This window comes from Mixophyes fleayi, chromosome 2 (genome assembly GCF_038048845.1).
Source record: "Mixophyes fleayi isolate aMixFle1 chromosome 2, aMixFle1.hap1, whole genome shotgun sequence".
NCBI lineage: Eukaryota > Metazoa > Chordata > Amphibia > Anura > Limnodynastidae > Mixophyes > Mixophyes fleayi.
In genome coordinates this window covers 25,031,390-25,056,629 of record NC_134403.1, presented here as the reverse complement: position 1 = coordinate 25,056,629, position 25,240 = coordinate 25,031,390, and the positions used below count along the sequence as shown (strand labels likewise).

The following is a 25,240-nucleotide window of genomic DNA, read 5'->3' as shown; positions in this document are numbered from 1 at the left end:
AGTAGTTTCTATTAAGTACCAAGTAGTACCCCTGACGCTGCACGCAGTGGTGGCAGTCAGATGGTGAACTGAACCAATAGTCATGAGACTGCCGGCTATCACGTTAGTAATGTCACTGCTACCCGGTAACTTGATAGGCAGAATTCTCAGGAACATGGGCTTAGCTCACAAACCGGCCGTCTCCGCTGTGTGCAGGTGACAGGCGCACGTTCCATACCCTATATTCAACAAATTATTTGTATGACATTCTATTGCGGAATCACTTGTAGCACGTTTGTACTACGATGATGCTTTGTTTCTCCACAATCGATAGAAAAATCAATGGACGGAAATAATTATTTGTCTGTCCAGTCTCTTCCTAAACCTATAAATTTCCATTCTCTATGGCGATGTCACGTGGGACTGTGCAGCGATATCAAAGAAATAGGAAATGCTGGGACATGTTATTCCACAGTAGCTAAAAAATAATTTAAATCTTCTATTTTCGTGCTTTGTAGTAATAAAATTGTAATTTCTTCTGTCTTTGTAATCCAGTCTGAGAAAGAAAGAAGAATGACTGTGACCTGAAAAGACTTTTCTTAGCCACTAGCCAATAACAAGTAGCCAGCGTGAAAAACACTTGTTACTGGCTGAGCGAATAATGGGCACTCCGTTATATCATGACCGACACTGTCTGTCTAGCCTGCTTTAAAAATGTCCAAGTCGGTATATTCATACTTGCCAACTTTTCCTCGTTGGCTTCAGGGGGAGATGGTTGTGCGGGGGCTGGGCCTGACAAATCGCATCCTTTTGGCCCCGTCCACTAAACGATTGTCACAATTTTGGCCAATTACAGCAGGGGGCGGGTCTCCCAGAAATACGGGACATTCCGGGAGAGTAGGCAACTATGCGTTAAAGAAAAGCAGCTAATGAATCTCTAGAGACTGAAGTGTCTTTTACATTTCTGTCTCCATGACTGAAGTCATGTTGTCTTACCTGTCAGCCTTTGATTAAATCTTGGTCTCCATAAAAATGGCCACCTCCATAGGCATCAATACATGGACATAGGACACAATTTCTGAACTGTGTCATCATGCCACAGATGGCGAAGCCAACCACGTCTTGTACTGGCTCAGCATCAGGGAGAATGCCAGACTCTTCAGGGAGTGAGGGAGATCACCCCTATTTCAGGGAGTCTCCCTGACATTCAGGGAGAGTTGGCAAGTATGGTTATACATGTGAAACTATTAAATGTAGAAGTTGGGTTTTCACAGGCAGTAATCAATAAAATGTAATAAAAATCCAGAGATGACGGTAACAGAACAGTTATCATGAGCCATACTTAACTCCAGCAGTGGCTGGTGTAATAGCGAACAATTGCAATGTTTTGGTTTTTTCTTTTAAATTAAGTCTTATTTATATTTCATTTCACAGTATTAAAAATATTGCACAGACAGAACTGAATGGGGCTTTCGTGTTCGCTCTATGCCTTCATTGGGGAAATAACATGGGTGCGAAAAACTTGTTTTTTAGATCACAATAGCGCAAACAGGTGAAGAATAGAATGGCTCAATGCCATAGAAAAGTAAAAAAAAACATATGGTACAAAAATGTAAAAATAACAAAACAAGGAAGTGAATTGTCCACTATGAATTAAATGTTCAGAGCATATGAGGACAATGGCAAAGGCCGTTGTTTAAAACTTGCATCTATTAGTAAGAAGTCACATTAAATGACATGTGCCAAGAACAACATTATATAATTGGTGCGGACAATTTCCCACACTAAAATGGGAACGGATACAAAAATATATATTGTAATATAATGGTCAAAATACACACACGCTAGACTGCATCTAGACACAAGCACAAAATAAAACCATGGGGTGTCTGCATACACCCTAATATTGTAAATAAACCGGACAAAGTGCTACATTGCAATGACTTGATATATAATCATTCAAATAGTCAGCAATATAAATAATCAAAAACATATAGGCTAAAACAGGGAAATCTGGGAATGCTGAAAAATGGCTAAACTAAGATTTTTACAAGAAATCTCTGCTTATTTTTCCATGCGCCCCTTAGAAGTGCGAGGAAACATCAGCAGAGCATTTACCGTAGTAACGCTAAAAATGGCATCCGCAATGTTCTGAAGAATCTAACTGAATCTTCACCTAAGTGTAGGTACCCGTCTGAAAGAGGTAACCTTGATGTGATAGACGGGCATCCACAGTTTGATCAAAAAGTGCACTACGAACCTCATGTTTATTCTAGAAGTCATTATAGAGTTTATATTACTGCAGAGTATAACATACTGTACATCTGTCTCTAATTATTTATAAATACTTTATTAGTGTTTAAAGTGTGCACTCACATTTGGATTGTGAAATGTAATTTCAGCCATAGTAGTGTAGCACCTTTAATATAGTTGGTAATTAAAACACTCTATTCTCTCTATATCACGCATATACATAAACGGACATCTATATATATATATATATATATATATATATATATATATATATATATATATATATATATAATCTTTGACTTATAAGGCGCCACAATGGGTCCGCAGCGCCGTACATTACATATACAGAAAACAGAACCAAGACACAACATGATACCAAAAAATATACAAACACAGGAGACAGGGTAAAGCAAATCAGATTATATCTGACAGATAGTCAAAGGGATGGTAGAAATCAGCGAGAAGACCAACGCTTAAGAAAACAGGGCTAGGGAAGCAGGCCAAGAGGTACAGAGGGTGAAGGAACAGTAAAAGGAGCACACAAGGAAAGACGGCCCTGCTCGTAAGAGCTTACAACCTAAAGTGTATAGCAATATATATATATATATATATAAATAAATATATATATATATATATATATATACATATACATATACACACACACAAGTTAACCCGTGCATGATACTCATGCATTCTAGTCAAATCAAGCTACTTAAGGTATTAAAAAGGTTCTTGTCATGCATTTGGGCCATAGCCCAGGCCTCCTCAGGGGAAGAGCGTTACTTCCCGACGCAAGCGCCCTTTTTTAACGTGGTTTTGTCCACATGTCACCACCTCATCATTCTTCTCCATCACCTCATCCTTCATTTTCATCGCCACATCTATCCAGATGTCTATCCAGACACAGGGATATCTCTCAGCGGTCCTAAGTATCACACTCCTCTCACTCTGTCACCCCCGGCAACCACCAACCACTCCCCACTGTCACCCCCGGCAACCACCAACCACTCCCAACTGTCACTTCTACTTCAATAAATATTTATATATTTTTTTAAAATCTTTATAAACACTTTTAACAATTAACAAATTAAATTAACAAATTAAAAACATCTTAGTATACCAAATTTCAGCTCTTTCTGAATTTTTTTTTACACACACATTAAGAATTTAGTAGGTCAGTGTATAACTCCGCCCAGCAGGTGGCGCTGCAGCTTGGTTTTATTTTCTCCACACACACACAGACAGACTAACACACGCCACTAAGCATTTATATTATAGATTATATATATATATATATATATATATATATATATATATATATATATATATATATAATCTCCATCAGCAAAACAAGATTAGATCTAGGGTACAACAACCACAGCAGCCATGAACAAAGCAAATGGAATGCCACTAAGCCAATTCGAACATACAATGGTTTGTACAACGGCGCTCAGTAACTTGTCATGCAAGGTGCATACTAAATATCAGAAAAACATATATATCTATATCCGTATCATATCTATATCATACTCGCCAACTCTTTTGGAATGCCCAGGAGTCTCCTGAATTCCGGGGAGGCCTCGAGGACTCCCGGGAGAGTAGGACATCCTCCCATATCAGCTCTTAAAGCTGTAAGGACGTGATACTCATGGAATCGCATCATTTTGGCCCCATCCACACTGTATAATGCTAGGTACATGACATTAAATCACGGGGGGCAAAAAAGGATGGGATTCGCCAAGCCCCGCCCCCTTCCTCCTCCCCTCTGGAGGGAAACAACAATAAGTTGGCAAGTATGATGTAGGAGATATAATAAAATAATATATATATATTTATTAAAACAAACAAACAACAATTTATTATTGGTTATTTACATGCTACTGCCACATTCCACGAAAAATAGGAATTGTAAGGGATAGTTCCCTACGCTCCTGGTACCATACCTCCTAAGTTTTTTTAATATTCTCAGGGTATGCTAAGGTGGGAGGGGCTTGATGTGATTGCCCCACCCACATTTCTGTCTTTATAGGTAACAACAGAACCCTATGGCTCATACTGGGGTGACTGTATGCAATGACTTCTCTTCTGTACCATTCATCTTCTCTGCTGCTAACCCCCCCCCCCCCTTTATGTCACATGAATTGCAGAAGCACACTGTACTATATAACACAAATACTTTACGCTCAGTGCCATATCGCCTTCATCAAACTATGGCCTCTTTTATGCCATGGGATTTTGAGGAGTTTGGGGCCATGGACCTATTAACAAATTCTAAGGTGCGGCACAAATCGGCACAAACAGTGCGAGAACAGCGCAACAGAAAACCATTATTATTCTTTTTGCAAAGCAGATCGAAGCAAGCTGACAAAACACATGTCTATCTCAAATGCCCTCTCAATTAAAACGCAAGCAAGCAGAAGTGTAGCGATCCAAGAATATTACAAATTGGTTACAGGACCGTGTTAAATGAGCGTGGGCATTAATATTAATTGAGGGGTGTCTTCAAGTAAATAGTTGCAGAAAACACTCTCTGGCACGCACCTCTGTGAGTCGGGCTATTTAACTGGCTTCTCTCATGTTTTATGTGCCTAATGTCAAGGTCTGTGCTTTGGAATGACTTTATACTCATTACGTGAACTAATAAGCATTTCTGAAATACTTAACAACTCCCTCACATAAGCGAACACATTTGGAAATGGAATTCAGTGACTGCATTGTTTTACACGAAGCCCTGAACAGCAGGTATTAATCTCACTTTCCTGTGAAACTAAAACACTGCGGTATCAGTTGTGTCAGCTAAACTTTCTTTTACAGACCTGAAAATCTGTCTATTTATTCAAGCTTAATTCTGGTTTCCTTCCTCATAGTCATTACCCCGGGGGACCTTTAAACCACCCCCAAGACCAAGCCTTGGTTTTTGGCTACAATACTGCTGTGACTTAGTTTGGGTGATATGGGACCCCTAACAGTTGACCTTGGCTTCCCAGGATGAACCAAACTTTTTTTCTGCTTTTATTAATATCTTCAATTCAGTCCCTGCTCTAATGAAGCTTACAATCTACATTTCCTACCACATGCACATGCAATTAACATTATATATTTTTGGACTGTGCAATAAAACCAGAGAACCCTGTGGAAACCAGCACAAACATGGGGGGAACCTACAAATTCTACGTAGATGGGGCCCTGAACGGAAATTGAACTCATGACCCCAGTGCTGTGAGGCAACGGTCATTGAAAACCCAATTCAACAGGGCAAGTGTAAATAACTGTTTTACCTTATTTGAGACATAAAATGAAGTAGTGGATGTTGGTTTAGGCTGACGAGCGTCGTACTATTTATTCCAAGAGCTCCAGAACAAAGTCTTGGTAGAGACAAACGTTCTCAGTTTTCCAAGCAGTGATGGCTGTGAAAACGTCTAAGGAGGTCATGTTTTACACTACCTTGGAAATTTAGAAGACTGAAAAGTAAGTTGGACGTAGCTGTCCTTCTCCATCTGCCTTAAACGTGGGAGAGGAATCTTATTACCAGTTACTATGTAGTTGAGTAACTAAGCAAATGTCTGAGGAAGGTGCAGACAGGGAAAAGGGAATGTAATCACATTTGCCAAAGGAGCTGTCTAATTGCTACATGCAATGGGGTAAATACTTTTACTTTATAAAATGCTCCAAAGACACAGTAAATAATGTAATCTCGCTGACAAGTAACATTGGCATATCAACAAGGGGTTTCCTAGCAATGAAAACAAAGAAAGAAACATGGTCCACGATCTAATATCTTACTCTGTGCTCTGGACACGTTACTGTATGTTCATATCAAACCAGGCAGCAGTCACTGGCACCTTACTATCTAGACATCGTCCACTCTAACTTACCTTATTCTCTGATGCGATCCTCTTCAGTTTTCTTCCAAGTCACTGCTGCCGCCTGCTGATTTAAATTGTTTTCGCTGCAAAAAAAAAGAAGAAAATACTTACCTCCGCAATGAATGTCGGGCGGGCGTGATGACGTCACGCCCGACATGCACTGCGAGCGCCGCACGGAGGAGTAGACCAGGGAGTGAGCCGGATCGCCAGCTGACCGCGAGGTAAGTATTTTCTTCTTTTTTTATTGCAGGATTTTTTCTTCGCGCTGCCTCTGACGGGCCCCCCTGGGCTGCAGGGCCTCCGGGCACCTGCCCATTGTGCCCAATGGGAGAGACGTCCCTGAAGGCACCCTTAAGGTCTCCATAATTTTTTGAAGGCACCCCATAGCCAAAATAATCACCAATTAGTCCCCCGTCTTGCTTACCTCTGACCCTGGCCAAGGCACCCCTGTGAGATCGCCGAGGCACCCCAGGGAGCCTAGGCACACAGTTTGGAAACCACAGGGCTATACTATACCATGTGTTAAGTCAAAGAGGAGGAGGAGCCGCTGAAAGGCTGCGGCCCAACACTGCCTCGGGTACTGCAAACTACACCTCTCAGCATGCCGAAGGAGCAAGGGAAGAGGAAATGAGGTCAGAGCCCGCAAAACATCATCATCATTTATTTATATAGCGCCAACATATTCAACACAGGGGGATTGGTGGCAAAGAGGAGGAAGAAGGAGAAGTGTGAGAGTGCGGCCATACGGGATGTAGATGCGCACATCACTGGGTCCACCACCTCAAAAAGCAGAGCTGTCCTATGAACGGGCTAGACAGAAGAGAAGTCATTGTGAGAGTATTGTGGAGAGAAGTGCTGTAAGGAGAGGCAAAGACAGAATGGGCAATACCGTTATACAGAGAGTAGAGGCAATGAGAAGGGCTGCAAATCTGTTAGAGAAAGCTGCAAGTCTTACAAAGAAAGCTGTATGTTTGACAAAGAGAGCTGCCGATCTTACAGAGAAAGCTGCCAGTCTTGCCAAAAGAACTGCCAATCTATCAGGGAACACTGCCAGGTTACTAGAGACGGCTGTCCGTATCACAAAGGGAACTGCCAATCCAAATCAATGGGGAGTCTGCCACTGCCAGAGAATAAATGTCCAGAGATCCAGGACAATCTGCCAGAGGGAGTCTAAGTATGAACCAAAAATGGGTTTTCAATAATGTTAGAATTTATTGAATAGTTTACTGGTATGAGCTTCATTCTCCATTGATGGATGTATTACCTTATAGCAAATACTTTAACTGTTCTCATAATAGAAAAAAAGACAATTTTTTTTAATATAATGTGGATATACAGTATGTGACGTCTCTCAAGAACAATACTGTTTTAAAATGATGATGAACATGTTGTCTCATAATGAAATACTAACTATGCATTCCACACTACTAATTACCCATGCAAAACCATTAGAATTCCACATTTCAGAATATTCACTCTGTAATACGTAAATTAAGTGCCGAGTGCTTCCAGAATGGACGCAAAGGCACTCTGCATTACTGCAGCATTGCAGATTACACTAAACCCCCAATAGGGTTGCGAAGGGAAATCCGCAATATTGCAGTAACATAACAACAAAAAAAAAATGCGCACCCGAACATTGCGGCTAATTGAATATGCCCCTAAGCATTCAGATGAATCCTAATTTGAATCCAGATCATACATTTATTTGCAGAAACAATCACCCTACTAGTTATCAGTACCTATTGTAGATTAGAGCTTCACCTTTACCAACCCCCGTTCCCATGGAACCAGATATGTTTGCGGGAACTTGGCCATCCCCAGGACTTCATCTCGAGAAGTGATATGTTAACTGAAGTAGGTGGGCACCACAGAGGACTTGGTAGTGGGTGCAGAGCAGAGATATCTATGGTAAAAAAAAGATGCTGGATGTACCTGGACCAGGTAAAGCAGATATAGAGATGAAATAGGGTGTAGCACCAATTTCCGCCAGTATAACACCTTGGCAGTATAGAGTAGAGCTGTAATACCTAATACATCAGCTGTAAGATGTAATGCCAGTTGTGGCCTGTGTGTAGATGGCGCTGGAGAGCACCACACAGTGCAAGTGAAAGCATAAAACCAAGGTTGTGCTATATATCTGGAATGAGTATCACAGCTGACGCAGGAGAGTCCAATGGAGCAGATAGCGGGCACCACGATCCTGCACCTGAGAAGTGGTATCACAGACAAAAAGGCATAAAGATCAGTCCAAACAGCAATATATGTAGACAGTGTCACAAACAAATAGGTCAATCCAGGTAGCGATCAGGTGCGGTCCGGCAACAGGCAAAGTTCAAAACCAAGAATCGGACAAAAGGTGAAATAGCACAGAAAACAAGCACGGAGAAGCGTGTGAACGCTATAACCGGCAACAAGTCAGTGAAACGGACATGTTTTTAAAGCAGCAGCAGCCAGCAATTAGGGCACCTTTCATATGAAGGTCCAGGCGAGTGGAGATCATGTGATCACACCCACGCTGACATACCAAGGTGTACAACACTGCAGCAGTCACCAATCAGGGCACGTTTTAATATGAAGTTACAGGTGAGTGGATATCATCTGACCACACCCACGCTGACATACCAAGGTGTACCACACTGCAGCAGTCACCAATCAGGGCACCATTCATATGAAGCTCCAGGCGAGTGGAGATCATGTGATCACACCCACGCTGACATACCAAGGTGTACCCCACTGCAGCAGTCACCAATCAGGGCACGTTTCATATGAAGTTACAGGCGAGTGGAGATCAGGTGATCACACCCAGGCTGACATACCAAGGTGTACAACACTGCAGCAGTCACCAATCAGGGCAGGTTTCATATGAAGTTACAGGTGAGTGGAGATCAGGTGATCACACCCAGGCTGACATACCAAGGTGTACCCCACTGAAGCAGTCACCAATCAGGGCAGGTTTCATATGAAGTTACAGGCGAGTGGAGATCAGGTGATCACACCCAGGCTGACATACCAAGGTGTACCCCACTGCAGCAGTCACCAATCAGGACACGTTTCATATGAAGTTACAGGTGAGTGGAGATCAGGTGATCACACCCAGGCTGACATACCAAGGTGTACCCCACTGAAGCAGTCACCAATCAGGACACGTTTCATATGAAGTTACAGGTGAGTGGATATCATGTGATCACACCCAGGCTGACTAACTAAGAAGTACAACATTGTAGCAGCCAAAACAAAGGCAGCAATTACCTGCTATTCTTAACAAATCCAAGTAACTGCAATCACAAAACCAATAACACTACCGATACCTACATAAAAACACCATGCCCCTCCCTATACGTCAGCCAGCAAGGCTTCCAGAATTAACCATCACTGAAAATCTGTGGTATAATTCTCAAACACGGAAGAAGATCCAAGAATATTTCTGACCTAGAAGAGCATAAAAAAAAAAGTAATTGCTCATTAGACTGTGCATAAATATGTCAGAGGTCGCGTTAGCTTCTTATCACTTCAAGATCCCGTGAAACGTGCACTCTCATTGGAGATGGATAAATATGAGATCAATAGTTAGATATTTAGATGGATACGAGAGACAGATATATACGAGTTATCATATATAAAAGAAAAAGATAAAAGAACGAGTGAGGTGAATAACAGATGGATGGATAGATAGATGGATGAGATAAAAATAAATGAAACAAATATAATTGTGTATTTAGAAAAGTGTGCTGGGGAATAACGTATTAAACATAAAATGTAGTTCAACAGAGAGCAAAATACTAAACTGATATAAAGCATAATACAGAACATGCAAGAAGCAGAAACAATGCCATATACCCTATGTGGACATAAGTATTCAGACACTTGATCATTACACCAACAGAGACTGTAATGACATTGTATTCATATACATATACTTTAATATGGAGTTGGTCCCCCTTTTGCAGCGAAAACAGCTCCACTCTTCATGGAAGGCTTTCCACAAGATGCTGGAGTGTTTCTGTGGGAATTTGTGCCCATTCATTCTGTAGAGAATTTATGAGGTCAGGCACTGATGTTGGATGAGAAGGCCTGGCTCGCAGTCTCCGTTCCAGTTCATCCCAAAGGGGGTTGAGGTCAGGGCTCTGTGCGGGCCAGTCAAGTTCTTACATACTGAACTCATCAAACCATGTCTTTGTAGTCCTTGCTTTGTGCACTGGGGAACAAGCATGTTAGAATAGAAAAGGGCCTTCCCTAAACTGTTGCCACAAAGTAAGAAGCACATCATTGTCCAAAATAACTTGGCATACTAAAGCATTAAGACTGCCCTACACTGGAGATAGGGGGCCTAACCCAAACCCTGAAAATAACCCCATACCATTATCCCTCCTCCACAAAACTTCAAAGTTGGCATAATGCAGTCAGGCAGGTAACGTTCTCCTGGCATCCGCCAAACCCAGACTCGTCCATCTCACAGCCCAACAGAGAAGTGTGGTACGTCACTCCACAGAACGCATTTCCTCTGGTCCACAGTCCAGTGTCAGTGTGCTTTACATCGCTCCATCCGACGCTTGCCATTGGTCTTGGTGATGTGAGGCTGGCATGCAACTGCTCGCCCATGGAAACCCATTCCATTAAGCTCCCGCTGCACAGTTTTTGTGCTTACATTAATGCCAGTGAAAGTTCAGAACTCTTCAGCTATGGAATCAGCAGAGCATTGGTGACTTTTACACACCATGAGCCTTAGCAGTCCTTGACCCCGCTCTATAATTTTATGCAGTCTTCCGCTTCATGGTTGTGTTACAGTTGTTCCTAAACACTTCCACTTTCTAATAATATCACTTACAGTTGACCGTGGAACATCCAGCAGGGATGAAATTTTACGAACTGTCTTATTGCACACGTGGCATCCTATCACAGTACCACGCTGGAAGTCACTGAGCTCTTCAGAATGACCCATTTTGTATCACAAATGTTTGCAAATGGAGAATGCATGGCTAGGTGCTTTGTTTTATACACCTCTGACAGCAGGTCTGAGTGAAACATCTAAATTCAATAATTCAATAACAGGTGCGGCCAAATACTTTTGTCCATATAGTGTATATTGACAAATTGGGAACTGACTGGAACACATGGGGAAAGAGCTTACAATCTAATGAAGCTAGATCGATAGATGACATGACATTTTTGGGATCCCACTTACTTAATATCCAAATCTCTGTAGCCCAAGGTGTCCTAATGACCCTCTAGCTTCTTAGCTGTGAGTGTCAAACTATACATAGAGGTATTCTTACGCACTTTCATTTTATAGTTACAAGACTCTAGGAGGTTAAATTGGCAGAGTGATCTGTGCCCATGGCCATCAGGGAGACTGGCAAGTTCGACGGGCTCATTGGTCATAAAAAGTAGAATTCACTACTCGCAGTGCTGAGCATTAAATTACTTATTTATTGCATTTGCATATTATAGGCTCGCTATTTAACCTAAAATGCTGTGGACTACAGCTGACCTTGCTATAGTAGCAAGACCAGCTGCCATGAGAACAAGGTTACATTTATCTAAAAGATGCCAGTTTTATCTTTGTCATCTTGGATGGCACATTTCCAGTGGTGAATAATAATCTGGGCGTTGCCGCTTAATAAAGATAATTCATTGCCACTTCTGGCACATTAAGCTGTCGCTGCTGTATTAAACGTGATTCTTGGATAAATAATGTAAACTGTGAAATTGAAGAAAATTACTTATGGGACATTATTAAAAAGGGGCATTTTATAGTCAAATTCCTGTTAAGTTTGTCTTGCAATTAACATTACGAGGTGAATAATAATTGCCTAAACTGATTTATAGTCAGAACAATTACGATAATGTTCTAACCGTAGAATTATTTAACACTCTGGCAGACAGCAGAGTTTGTAATATGACATAATTTCTCATTTAAATTACTTTTTAAAGAGTTATGAGGAATATTATAAACACTCAGTAACACTTCAATTTTACATCCCTGAAAATTGTGTGATATTAATGTTACTTTGGGAATGAGTTTATACGACAAACTGTAAAACAAAACTCAGACTAAGAATAAATATATCTCTGTGACCTGTAAATCTACACTGATTATTCATAATAAAACGGTATCCTGGAGGGATTAAGTTTGTGTTTTTCTAGAGCTAGCTAAAGCCAAGTAACCTTTCACTAGAGAGGTTCCCCTTCCACAAATAACATTGTGGTCTTAGGCCTCCATGCTTTACGGGAACTCTCACAGAACACACATATACGCTGGATGTTCTACAGCCAAACTAAACACAGAACACATCAGATACTCAACAGGGTGAAGGCGTCAGGTGCACTATAATATATAATAAAACTTCAGCTGTAAATAAATTCATATACTACCCACGGTGCAAGAAAACAAGTCTTGAGTCAACTGTAACCTTATCTATACACTATTTGGCCTATATTTCAAGAGTCCGTCTGTCTTCCGGACTTGATGCTACCAAAGTGCATGCGAGTGTTAAGTAGTGTTAGCAGTGCCCCAAGTTTGCCAGTACTGGCTTCAGACAGGTTCAATTAGCCAAGCTTCAGAGCCAAGACAAACCTTCCAGCTCCAGGAACCCGAGATCCATCTCCTGAGCTGCTCCAGAGAAACTCCATAACGCTGCTCCAGCTCCAAATACTTTTTACCAGCTCATGAACTATTAATAATTTATTTTTTTTGTTTAAATTTAATGTCTGTTTTAAGTAAATTTAGTAAATATATGAATAGTCTTACCAATGTTTATTAGATAGATTTGATTAATTCTATGTCGCATTTCAAACGTTTAAGCTAGTAGAGCAGCTACAGAAACTGTCCTCTAGGTCGAAGCTCCAGAGCACTCCACCATGGCAGCTCCATCCTATCTCCATTGTGCCAGCTAAAGCTCCAACTCCGGAGCGCAATCAAAAACATGATCATCTCCATTCTGGCTCCAGGTTATGGGAATCTCTCTTAGCTCCAGAGCGCCCGTCAACGCTAGTTTGAAATATCCCTCTTTGACCATTTCAAATGTTGATTGGAAAAATATTAGAACTATATATATTATTTACAACTAATTATATTTATAACATAACATAACATAACATGCCTTCGGTAAAGCTACTATTTAACGTTAAGACTCTGTGTTCCATATGGTTACTTGACATGGTGGGTGTGGATTGACCATTATTGGAATGTCTAAGTGGTGAGGACTGTTTTTGAGAGTAGCAAAGTTCTACCTCAACCAAGAGGTGACGAGAGAGAGAGAGAGAGAGAGAGAGAGAGAGAGAATGAGAGAGAGAGAGAGAATGAGAGAGAGAGAGAGAATGAGAGTGCCTTTTATCATCATGGGTTAATGGGAAACCCTCTTGGAATCATGTTATTGCTACAGAAGATACACAACCAAGCCAGAAAACCCGGACACTCTTTCCCAAGTCACTTTTTGACAAATGCAGTCAGTCGATAAACTCAGCTAGGACCTCGGCAAAGGTAACTCTTGTCACTTGGAATCTACACAATCTTAAGTAGATGATTTGATCAATTAGCCAATCCGTACTGACCCTTATACACATGTCATAAATAGAGACCCACTTCCACTCTGGCGGCCCAAAATGTATCAGCTAAGTAGTTGTACATCAGGAAACCAAACGTTACTGAGCATTGGGCCAGTGCCAAACACACAGGGCACAATCATTAAGGTGGACCAATAAAGAATTGAGAAATGAACATTTACAGAACTGAAACAGGGACAGAACTGAACTGGGCACAGAATATCACCCTCTTTAATGGGCATGGTACTCTCAGTGGGGTGGAAACACTACATAATACTGTGGAATAATGGCGTTTAGAACTACATACAACAACATGTTTAAAGAGCAAGCAAGACACAGATGATGCAACCTAATGCAGGAAATGTAGATCAGGGACCTCTGTACCTGTTCATACACCATGGCCCTAACTTCACAGATTCACAGGGCACAGACATGGAAACTCTCTGCTGTATCTACGGGGAAAGTTAAAAACTCCTTATGAGGTGCTCCCATTTTATTAAAAGTGAAAGCTGTGACCACACGTGACAGAGCCAGTCTATGAAATCCACCCCTTTACTTTGTCCGATACTTAGTGCAGTAACACAGTCCAGTGAGTACATTCTGAATAATTTAGTTAATTTTAAAAGATTTCTTTCACAATTAAACAAATGAATTAGCTCATACATGTCCTCCTAAAAATGTTTCCAATTACGCTGCTATTTTCTTTCTTCTGTGTATTTTACACAGGTCTTTCTATCATTGTTCCCATGGGTTACAACAGCTACGACTACTACAAGTGTGCTATGTGCTGTGAGAATGGAAATAAAAAATGGTCACACTCTATAGTTATACATGACTAATATCACTTATCAATAGGCTAAAGCAGTGGTTCCCAAACTTTCTCAGTTCAAGGCACCCTTAGGGTCACCATAATTTTTCCAAGGCACCCCTAAGCAAAAAGAATTACCAGGTAGTCCCGTTTTTTAGGTAGTTGGGTCAAAATGACGTAAGATGTATTTAGACCCCCTTTACCATCACATTGTGCCTCTTTATCACTGCGCCCCTTCACCATCTCACACCCTGTGTCACCCTCTTCGCCATCTAACACCGTGTCCCCCTCCACCATCTCACACCGTGTCCCCCACCTTCAGCGCCTCACTCTGCCCCCCCTCCTTCAGCGCGTCTCTCTCTCTGTCCCCCTCCTTCAGCGTGTCTGTCTCTCTCTCTCTGTCCCCCTCCTTCATTGTGTCTCTCTCTCTCTGTCCCCCTCCTTCAGCGTGTCTCTCTCTCTCTGTCCCCCTCCTTCAGCGTCTCTCTCTCTCTGTCTGTCCCCCTCCTTCAGCGTCTCTCTCTCTCTCTCTCTGTCCCCCTCCTTCAGCATGTCTCTCTCTCTCTGTCCCCCTCCTTCAGCGTGTCTCTCTCTCTCTGTCCCCCTCCTTCAGCGTGTCTCTCTCTCTCTGTCCCCCTCCTTCAGCGTCTCTCTCTCTCTCTGTCCCCCCCTCCTTCAGCGTGTCTCTCTCTCTGTCCCCCCCTCCTTCAGCGTGTCTCTCTCTCTGTCCCCCCCTCCTTCAGCGTGTCTCTCTCTCTCTGTCCCCCTCCTTCAGCATGTCTCTCTCTCTCTGTCCCCCTCCTTCAGCGTCTCTCTCTCTCTCTGTCCCCCCTCCTTCAGCGTGTCTCTCTCTCTGTCCCCCCCTCCTTCAGCGTCTCTCTCTCTCTCTGTCCCCCTCCTTCAGCATGTCTCTCTCTCTCTGTCCCCCTCCTTCAGCATGTCTCTCTCTCTATGTCCCCCTCCTTCAGCGTGTCTCTGTTTCCCTTCACTCTCCGTTCCTTTACTTACCTTCATTCTTCATGTTCCGCTGTCTTCTGTCCTCTCTGCTGCCGCTCCTCACTGACGCTGTCGGACGTGATGATGTCACACCCGGCAGTCAGTGAGGGCAAGGATCCGGCGCTGGATGGTTTTTAAGTTGGTTTTTTTTTGGGGGGGGGGGTTTAGAGGGGGGGGGGGAGGGTGATCGCGGCACCCCTGTGACAGCGCCACGGCACCCCAGGGAGCCGCGGTGCACACTTTGAGAACCGCCGTGCTAAAGTGAGAACTCATTTAATGCATCAGAATTCTGAATGATATAAAACGAATGCAACTGGACACATTGGAGCTCTATCCATACCAAAATTTAACCCCACAAAATAGATAGTTTTTCTACTTTTCTTCATTTTGTATAAGTTATAAAACCCTAAATAAATTGCAAAACAGTCAGGTACAATGTTTAAAAACCAGAAATGTCCCCAGGCCATTGAAAATACCCATGGTCAGCAAGAAGCAAATTCAAATTTCTAGGGTTGTATGGATTCGGGTAAGACAAATGGGGTCCCAATTTCATGAAATACTGGCAGTGTGTTTCTAAAATAAAACGGAACCGAAGCCATGAGTTACGGCGCTAGTTCGTCCATAGCTTAGAAATAGAGATCTATGGATACTGCATTGTGCCAGGGGGATGCCAGCCGGATCTCCCCGTCAGGTAAAGGAGAAGGGGATTCCTGGAGGGTTGACAAGCACACCCCATATGCTACTGCTATTTGCTTGTTTCTACACTTGGAGATGTCCTTGAAGTCCTCTATCTTTGTTACTTTACTCACCGTTTCTATAACCTGCTCCTAGCTTTATATTTATATTCTGCTCATGAAGAGTTATGGAAACAGTAAATCCCCCAGAGTCTTTAAAATTCCTGAAATGTCACATGCTGTTATTAAAGACTATCATTTCAACGTCTGATACAATAATTAGGTCTCCTACCGAAAAAAGCAGCTCAAGTGGCAGCGTACTTGTAACACTAAACACTGTCTCTTTCATGTGAATCCTGCAGCTACCATCAAACAATCCCGTCTTCATGATGCTCCGCATAATCCTCTCTTTGTGGTTAAAGAGGAAACCGTACTGGAGGCCTTGCCAACCTGGCTGATATAATTGATTCTTGGCACTGTCTTTATGTACTCCGATGTCAGAACCTCAGCCACAATAGTGATTACACTATGTGTAAACAGCGAGATAAGATCACATCCCCACCGGGGGAGCTGCTTACTGGTTTCCATTAATATTATGTCCACTGCGTGTAGGATCAAAGACGCAATATCTTTAAAAATAAATAAAAAAAACCCTAGCAACAAGACTGTTAAACAATGGCGTTGCAGGGGCTGGATTTAATGTATTAGGAAAGTTATCAGTGAATAAACTACTGTGAATGGTGGGTCTTGTTATCAGCAGTAATAAATAAGCAGATGTCCTAGAAATTATTCCTGTGGTCATTTTTTTCACAAAAATAATGTTGTTTCTTCGACACAACCTCTTAGAGAGTTAGAAAAACAGGTAACGGTAATGTATGTATTGTAATAATTTCAGACTGCTTTCCTACAACTAACATATCTACCATTGGCTATAACGGAGAATCACAAAATTGTTGTTACAACATCTAAATGACCAGGTTTCCCAGCGTGTCCCGCTGTTGTGTCTCTGGTGCGTTGTTCGAATGTTTTTGGAATAATGTTATTTTGAGACAAGCCAGAGGCTCTATTGGAAACCCAGAAGTCTGTAGCACTACAAATTGGGCTAATAGAACAATGGCACACAGATACTTCCAGCTTAAAAAACAAAGGTCATTGTTGCGATAACTTATTTTTGAACCACAGGCCAGTTCGACAGAAAAAAACGACTAAATGTACTGCTCAAACTGTGCCATTGTGCAAATACTGGGATTTCCATTCCAATAATCATCGTGTGGGCTATAAATGTGTACAACATTAAATGTCACAACCTTTACATAATTATTCTATTTTATATTTCAGGGCCTTAAAGCCAAGCTAACAACAGGATATCTGTAGATGTTAAATTCAAAATCATTATACTGATTGCTTACCTCTCCATGTCTTATGGGTTTAACATAACCCCTGGTCACCCCCATGCGGAATAACGTCTCCGAAGCCTGCATTAGACAAAGAACACAATAAGAAATATAATCAAAAAAATTATTCAATGAGTAAAACATGAGAAAATAATTTTCAGAATATTGATAATGATTTATTGCATGATACACTTGGCGCAGCCCCCGGACTCACAATACTTTTGTTTTTTGTTAAAATTATTACATTTATTTTGAACATTGCAAAGGTCAGTAAAGCTTAAAATGTGGTATCGAAAGGACTGTTTAATTTAAACTCAATAGGAATGTCCCAAACTGTGGGAATTAATTGGTGACAAAAATAAAACTTCTTGAAGAATAATTATTGGTGCGGTCAGCCCCAAGTGTATTGGTGCATGCATAAAAAACATTTAAAAGCAATGGAAAAAAGGAGAAACAAAAACTTAAAATTGAAACACAGAAATAAAAAACATTATCTAATAAGATGCCATAATAAATGATAATATGGCTCAGCTTTCCAGCAAAAGATTTCAATATTTTTGAAGAAACCGTCAATAAAAAATTTGAAGAATTATTAATTTTCTTGCTGTAATTAGTAAACAATGACTGCATTTTATTATTCTCAATTTATGCTTTTTTATTCTACAACTGTGAAAAATCATATATCCTATCATAAATCCAGCGTAAACATCTGTTAAGAAAAATATTTCAGATAGGTTAATTTACCAAAAAACAACAACAAAGTCTGGCAATTACTCTGACAAAAGACAAAGGAAATATAGAGCATGTTTATGTTTGGTTAAACACAGACATAAGTCATTATGCAGAGGACTTAATTTTCCTGTATGTTTGCACAGAGCAGAAGACTCAATATTTTTACTTGTTCAAGGCAAAATGAAGTACTCGCAATAGACTCCAATGGAACAGTTCTACCAGTTGGCAAATGATCATGGATTACAGAAGTTCTCTCTTTTGTGGATTTACCAAGCAAAAATAAGAAAGTCCTTGATCTACAGAACAGGTGAGGCTTTATAGAGTGAGAGTAAGAGCAGCATACTACGAAGAGCATGACAATTGTTATTTTAAAAATAAGTAATGTTTAAAGGTTAAATCCACCCAAAACTAAAAATGTCGTTTTGGGAGAAATCGGGGTGTCTTAAATTTTTTACTGCCAATCAGTAGATCCAGCAGGTCGCTTGATGCCTCAGAGTCCAAGCAGCAAAATCCCCTTCCTGCTCTAGTGGGACCTATTCAGGGTTGTCGTAGCCCCTCCCCAAAAACTTTTCATTTGCATGAATGGAGGAGGAGCCTTGACTATTAGAGCAAGTCCCACAAGAGCCCGTGAGCGGATCTCCTGCTTGGACAATAAGCGGCATCCGTCAACTCATCAGAGGGCACCTGGATACTCCTTTTCCTGTCAAAGCCCAACATCAAGCAGCAAATGGAGTGCCAAGAAAAGTATGGGTGGAGAACCAAAAGCACCCAAGCTCCAAATGATGCAAAAATCCTTTTGCGAAGTGGGCAGTTATCAACACTCCTAAAATGTGCCTTTTAAAACCCACTATGCCATTTCAGTAATTTCGCTCAGAGAAAGGAAATCTCTTTTCTGCACTGCTCTGGGAAACTAGGCTCAATGGGACTTTTATTTCACGCTTTAGGACAAACGCTCTCAACACCATCCAACTCTTCCATTCAGCCTGTGCAACCATCTGCCACGATCTTGCCCCATATACCCAAGTGTCTTGGTAGAAACTTCAACACCCTTGCACAAATCAAGGTACAACAGCGTCTCCAAAGTACATTTTACACTGCCGAGCAAGTATAATCCTGAACCTAACTATATTATACTGACCCACAACTTAATATAGAATAAAGTTTAAATAGATTATAAAGTCAATGTAAACTTCTCAGAATAGTGATTGATCTGCTAGCATTTAGGTTTGTGTGGAGTTTGTATGTTCTCCCCCTGTTTGCGTGGGTTTCCTCCGGGTGCTCCGGTTTCCTCCCACACTCCAAAAACATACTAGTAGGTTAATTGGCTGCTATCAAATTGACCATAGTCTGTCTCTGTCTGTGTCTGTGTCTGTGTTAGGAAATTTAGACTGAAAGCTCCAATGGGGCAGGGACTGATTGAGTTCTCTCTACAGCGCTGCGGAATTAGTGGCGCTATATAAATAAATGGTGGTGATGATGATGATGATGATGATGGTTTACAGTAGAGGTAGTCTAGAGGCAGTCTCAATGAAAACAGACAGAAATTCCTTGCCATTGTCTTGTGTAAATGGTCTTGGTAATCAGATCATTTGACCACAATTTATGGAGCCATTTCTCCCTTAGTGCAATTTACCAGTCTGGACAGTTGTGTTGCAGTAAGTATTGAGTCGTACGACTGTCAGCCACTACGACATGATTCTATTACATGGCTTCTGAGGACAAAATAGGGTTGTGAGAGTCTCATGCACCCTTCATGTATACCAGAATTAGTTTCTTTTTATCCACTCTCCCCACCAACATTTTAAGGATGTTTTGGTCAAATAGAGAACTCGGTCAATACAGCTCGGCTTTCTTTGTGCCTATAGAAAGCCACTGAGGTGTAAAACCTTCTTTTCACCTTGACTAGTTAGAGATTGCTTCTAATTCCCAATCCAGCAGCAGAGTTACCACCAGATGTCAGGCCCATTCATGATATAAAGCAAATTTCCAGCACTTGTAAATCTAGTCCCAAAGATCTCTTGATAGGACCTCCAGTCTTCATGTGTGGAGTGTCAGTAAGCAGATTAAACCTACAAGGCTAGCTTTACAATGGCAGGGAGGGAGGACAGGGCTGGAGGCAGCCACCTGGAGATATTCACTAATTGACAATCTTAAGCTTCCAAGTGACGGCTTTGCTGGTATGCAAACAAAAGAGACGCGGACAAGGCAGCTGGATTTCCGTGTACTAAGTCATGGAGGATAAAGGAGAGTTGTTCGCTGGTTAATAGAAACTTCTTTCCACAGACATGCATCATTCGGATTTTGCAATGCCGAGGAGTAAAACAGACATCCATTCCTAATTAGTCATACAAGCAACAGGTATTCACAGACACCAATATCAGTAGTTCTTTCCGTTCTAGTTACTAAAGGACTGCGAGGAGGCAGCGTGTTGTGTGCATAGGAAGGGGTTAATTTTAGTACCTCCAGATAACGATGGCTGTTGTAGGTGAGGTCAGTCTGAGCCTGGACCATACTGTTTAACTGTTTAGATTGATTTACGTTAGATTGCAAGCTCTCACGAGCAAACACTTGCCCCCATCTGGTCCTCCCTGTGCGCCCTTGAGTCATGCCTCTTGCATGTCCTAGAATACACCTGATTGTTCGAAATCTTACCTATTACATCTTGTGTACACTATTATGCTTAATGACGGCCCTGTTTTCTGTCTTTGCCCGTTGGTCCTCTATGTCTTTATACTATGCTCTATTTCTCCACCGTACGGAATATCTAGTTTTCCCCCTCCCCTTCCGACCTTTCTATCTCTGTTCTCAACTCCTCTATTTCCCCTGTTCCTCAACTTCGCTGCCTCGGTGTCATCCTTGACTCCTCTCTCTCCTTTGCTCCTCACATTCTCTCTCTCGCCAAATCCTGCCGCTTCCAGCTGCGGAATATCGCACGCATTGGGCCCTTCCTCTCCCAAGATGCCACTAAGGCTCTTGTCCACGCTCTTATCATCTCCCGCTTGGACTACTGCAACCTCCTCCTTACCTGCCTCCCCCGCACTCATCTCGCTCCCCTTCGCTCTGTACTTAATGCAGCCGCTCGGCTCATTTTCCTTTCTCGCCGCTCTTCTGTCTCCCCCCTATACCAATCCCTTCACTGGCTCCCCTTCCCCTACAGAATAGTGTTCAAGCTCCTCACACTTACTTTCAAGGCCCTCTCCATCTCCACTGCTCCCTACATCTCCAACCTTATTTCCATCCACGCTCCATCCCGCCCTCTGCGTTCGGCTAATGACCGTCGCCTCACCTCCCCCCTGGTTACCTCCTCCCATGCTCGCATCCAAGACTTCTGCCGCGCTGCCCCCTTCACTGGAACCAGCTCCCCCGCTCCATCAGAACATCCCCCAACTTGTCCAGCTTCAAACGGGCCTTAAAAACCCACCTCTTCCTCAAAGCCTTCCAGTCCCCCACCTAACCGACCTCCTTCCAGCCTCCCACCTACCACCCTCCCTATCCTGCCCTCCTCCTGCCTCCCTCCTCGTAATTCTCCTCTCCCCCCTCTCCCTCTCTGCCGTCTCCCCCTTTCCTCCTCCCACCCTTGTGTCTCTGTCCGTCCTACCCTCCCCTTAGATTGTACGCTCCTTTGAGCAGGGCCTCCTCTCCTCCTGTTCTCCACCACCTTAACTCTGCTCTCCAGCTCCTTGTCTCCTCCGTGAGGTCCTCCTGCCCTTCTGCCCCTCTAGCTTCACCGCTGTGGGCTCTCACCTTTCATCTAGCTGTACTTTGAGCTTCTGAGTTACTGTGCTTTTTGTTAACTGTACCGTGCTGTCTCACCCTGTATCGTGTTTCTGTATGTCCCTGTACGGCGCTACAGATAACTAGTGGCGCCTTATAAATAAAAATTAATAATAATAATAATAATAATAATAATAATAATATTGTGGCGCCATAATAATTAAGCGATAATATTAAACGCCAGCTAGGAGAGCTGCTCATGGAAGACAACCTAAAAAGACCATATAAGTCAAGGGGTGCAAGCCTGTGGTGAAGTGTTTTTAACAAACGATAAAATTCTTTATTAGACTAAAACTCAGAATTAAAGGTGAAGCCATTCAGCACAATTCACCTTCTGCAATATTAATTCATGCCTGGATCGATGTTCCACAAGCCCACCCCAATGTTCACTGGTGGTCCAGAGGAATACGAATGCATAACATAGATGCCTTGAAGCAGAATAAAATAAATATTGTCTCTTAAAAGAGTTGGGGACATCTCTGACTCCCACCACGCCAAACTTCGTTGCACTGCATCCAGCATTTCAACAGCAGTACCACTTTGGTGGGACGAGGACAGTGTTTGACATTGAATTTCATTCTAAGCTGACTGAGCGTATTCTACCTTCAGGAAATTGTTGCTTTCTAAATGCCTTCTGACACTATACTTACAATAGGTCAAATGGATTATGAAGTTGAATGGTCAAATAATCATCAGCTATTTATATAGCGCCACTAATTCTGTACAGAGAACTCACTCACATCAGTCCCTGCCCCCATTGGAGCTTACAATCTAAATTCCCTAACATACACACAGACAGACAAAGAGACTAAGGTCAATTTGATAGCAGCCAATTAACCTACTACTATGTTTTTAGAGTGTGGGAAGAAACCGGAGCACCCGGAGGAAACCACCACAAACATGGGGAGAACATACAAACTCTACACAGCTAAGGCCATGGTCGGGCATTGAAATCATGACAACACTGCTGTGAGGCAGAAGTGCTAACCACTAAGCCAGCGTGCCACCGCTGTACTGTATACTGTATTTATAATAGTTTAAGTATAAAATACTGCAAGTTATTCAGGATGTTTTATAGCATGTTAGAACTATCAAGCTACTTATTTAATAAAAGATTACAAATAAATGAATAAATAAATGTTGGTAAATACTGTACCACTAAGACCAATACAAGGATATTGGAAACAGCAGTGTTCTGGAAACATTGATGTTTATATACAACACAGATGTCCCCACCAGCTACTGGTCACAAGTTTGGAGTAATTAGGGGAAAACATAGTTGGGAAACTTTTGTTTCTTTTTTGTTTTTTTGTAAATCGCATTGTTCTCCGGGACTCTGAAAGTGATTTATGACGTGCTTACTGGTCCACATAACACCACTCAGTAGCAACAATTAAATACAAGGTTCTAGGGAGTGTCATAATAAAATCACAATTAGAACAAGCTGGGCATATGCTACTAATTATCAGGAATTTATTAAAATGTAAACAGTGCACCATTCTCAAAGTTCATTGGAGGTGTGCTCCACATTCCTGATGTAAACTCCTTGTCAACAACCGGTTTAAAGGAAAACATTGCTGAAAATAGTAAATCTATTGCAAATATGGTCAGTGGTTTGGCTAAGTACTTAACTGTAAATAAACTAACAAATATCTCCAATCATGGAACATGCAAAGTCAGTTGTTAGCACCTCACATACTGCCAACACAAATGTGGGAATGCAGCAATCTAAATCACTTTATTGTATTTTTATTCCAACATTATATGTAATTATATTGTCACAGAGTTTCTTTATTATTCCAACTGCAATAATCTGGGATTGTTTTTTGTTTTGTTTTTTTCCATTAGACAGGCAGGGGTGGAAAGGGAAGGGGGAAGAGGGTTGCAAAGTACCCAACCTCCCTTGGGGGCCCTGTAGTTTATGGGGGAGGGAATTCATGGCCCCAGCTGAGTCAGATTATGGGCGGAGTTAAGTGACTGCATGAACCAATAGCTATTTATTGGACCATGTGGTCACATCACTCCTTGGGTATGATAAGGTGTGAATGAACGGTAAAACAATAATGGGAGCTAATGTAGTTCCTGCTTACACATTTGTACCGTATGCAGATTCAGCACATTTTGGGTATTTAAAGAGACCCATATAGTATGTTCTTTTGTACAGATAATGAGTGAGGTACAGTCATATTGTATACAGCTGCAATAAGGAGAGATGTGTTGATTTAAGAGCATATGTAAACATTTTAATTTGTTCTTTTTTTTTTAGATGTGGGTTGTTAAATTAGGAGAAGAGGGAGTGAAAAGCGGCTAAACATTAATTAAGGGAGAGTGGCAGGCATCTGACCTTGCATTTTACTCAACCTGGCATTTTAACACAGGCAGTTTCACATTTGTAGAGATTGATTTTGGTTGACTTGGCGCTGCAAATGAAAGTACCACAGGTCTAAGAAGCCAAAGGATGTTAATTATGGACATATGCCAACATTGGGATAGGGAAGGTGAATTTGGATCAAAATCAATTGCCGTGGTGTTTGTTGTTCTAGAAAGGGGAATAGCTGGTGTATGTAGGGAATGTGCTTAGTTATTCACTAGTAGCAGACCCATAAAAATAATAGGCCTTACATTTTCTATTAAACATGATACAAAATATTTTTTCAAGGTCAATAGTGAAGATAAGCAACAGCTGATACATGACTTACAAGACTACATCTCACAAAAACAAGATGACGATTTATTTCCCGAAACAGGCAACACAAAATGTGATAACACACACAAACATATCTGTCAAGGGTGGATCTAACTATTGCCAAAAAAGGCAGCTGCCTATGACACAAGGAGGTTTGGAGGTGTGAGTCTAGCACTGATCTCCATTTATGTCCTCCTAATTCAGTGTTTCTTTATGTCTGATCATTATTTTGTGGCTGTCAGAGAAAACAGAACAGTAGTGATGAAAGTATTATTACATCGTATGAAAATACATATGTAAACTGTACATCTGTTCATATTTCTTGCCGTGATATCCGATGTTCGTAATAACACTCAATATATCAATGTGGTCTTCAGATGTAATGTTTACAAGCTATGAATGCAAATGTTGGATACAGAATGTTGTACATTGTCCACAAATGTGGTGTATACTTAATGAGCTTTGATAAATTGTATGTCAGTTTCAGAGCATAGGCAAAGAAAATAGACTCCTAAGGCAAAGACATAGAGGTC

The 25,240-nt window shown here is 41.7% G+C and overlaps 1 protein-coding gene across 1 annotated transcript in view; it reads right to left on the bottom strand.

Moving 5' to 3' along the window:
* Nucleotides 1-25,240, bottom strand: part of TMEM135 (transmembrane protein 135) — a 265,659-nt gene that overhangs the window by 113,426 nt on the left and 126,993 nt on the right. The window contains exon 5 of the mRNA XM_075198696.1: nucleotides 17,531-17,596. Within this exon, the coding sequence (XP_075054797.1) occupies nucleotides 17,531-17,596 (66 nt within the window). The remainder of the gene's footprint in view (nucleotides 1-17,530; nucleotides 17,597-25,240) is intronic.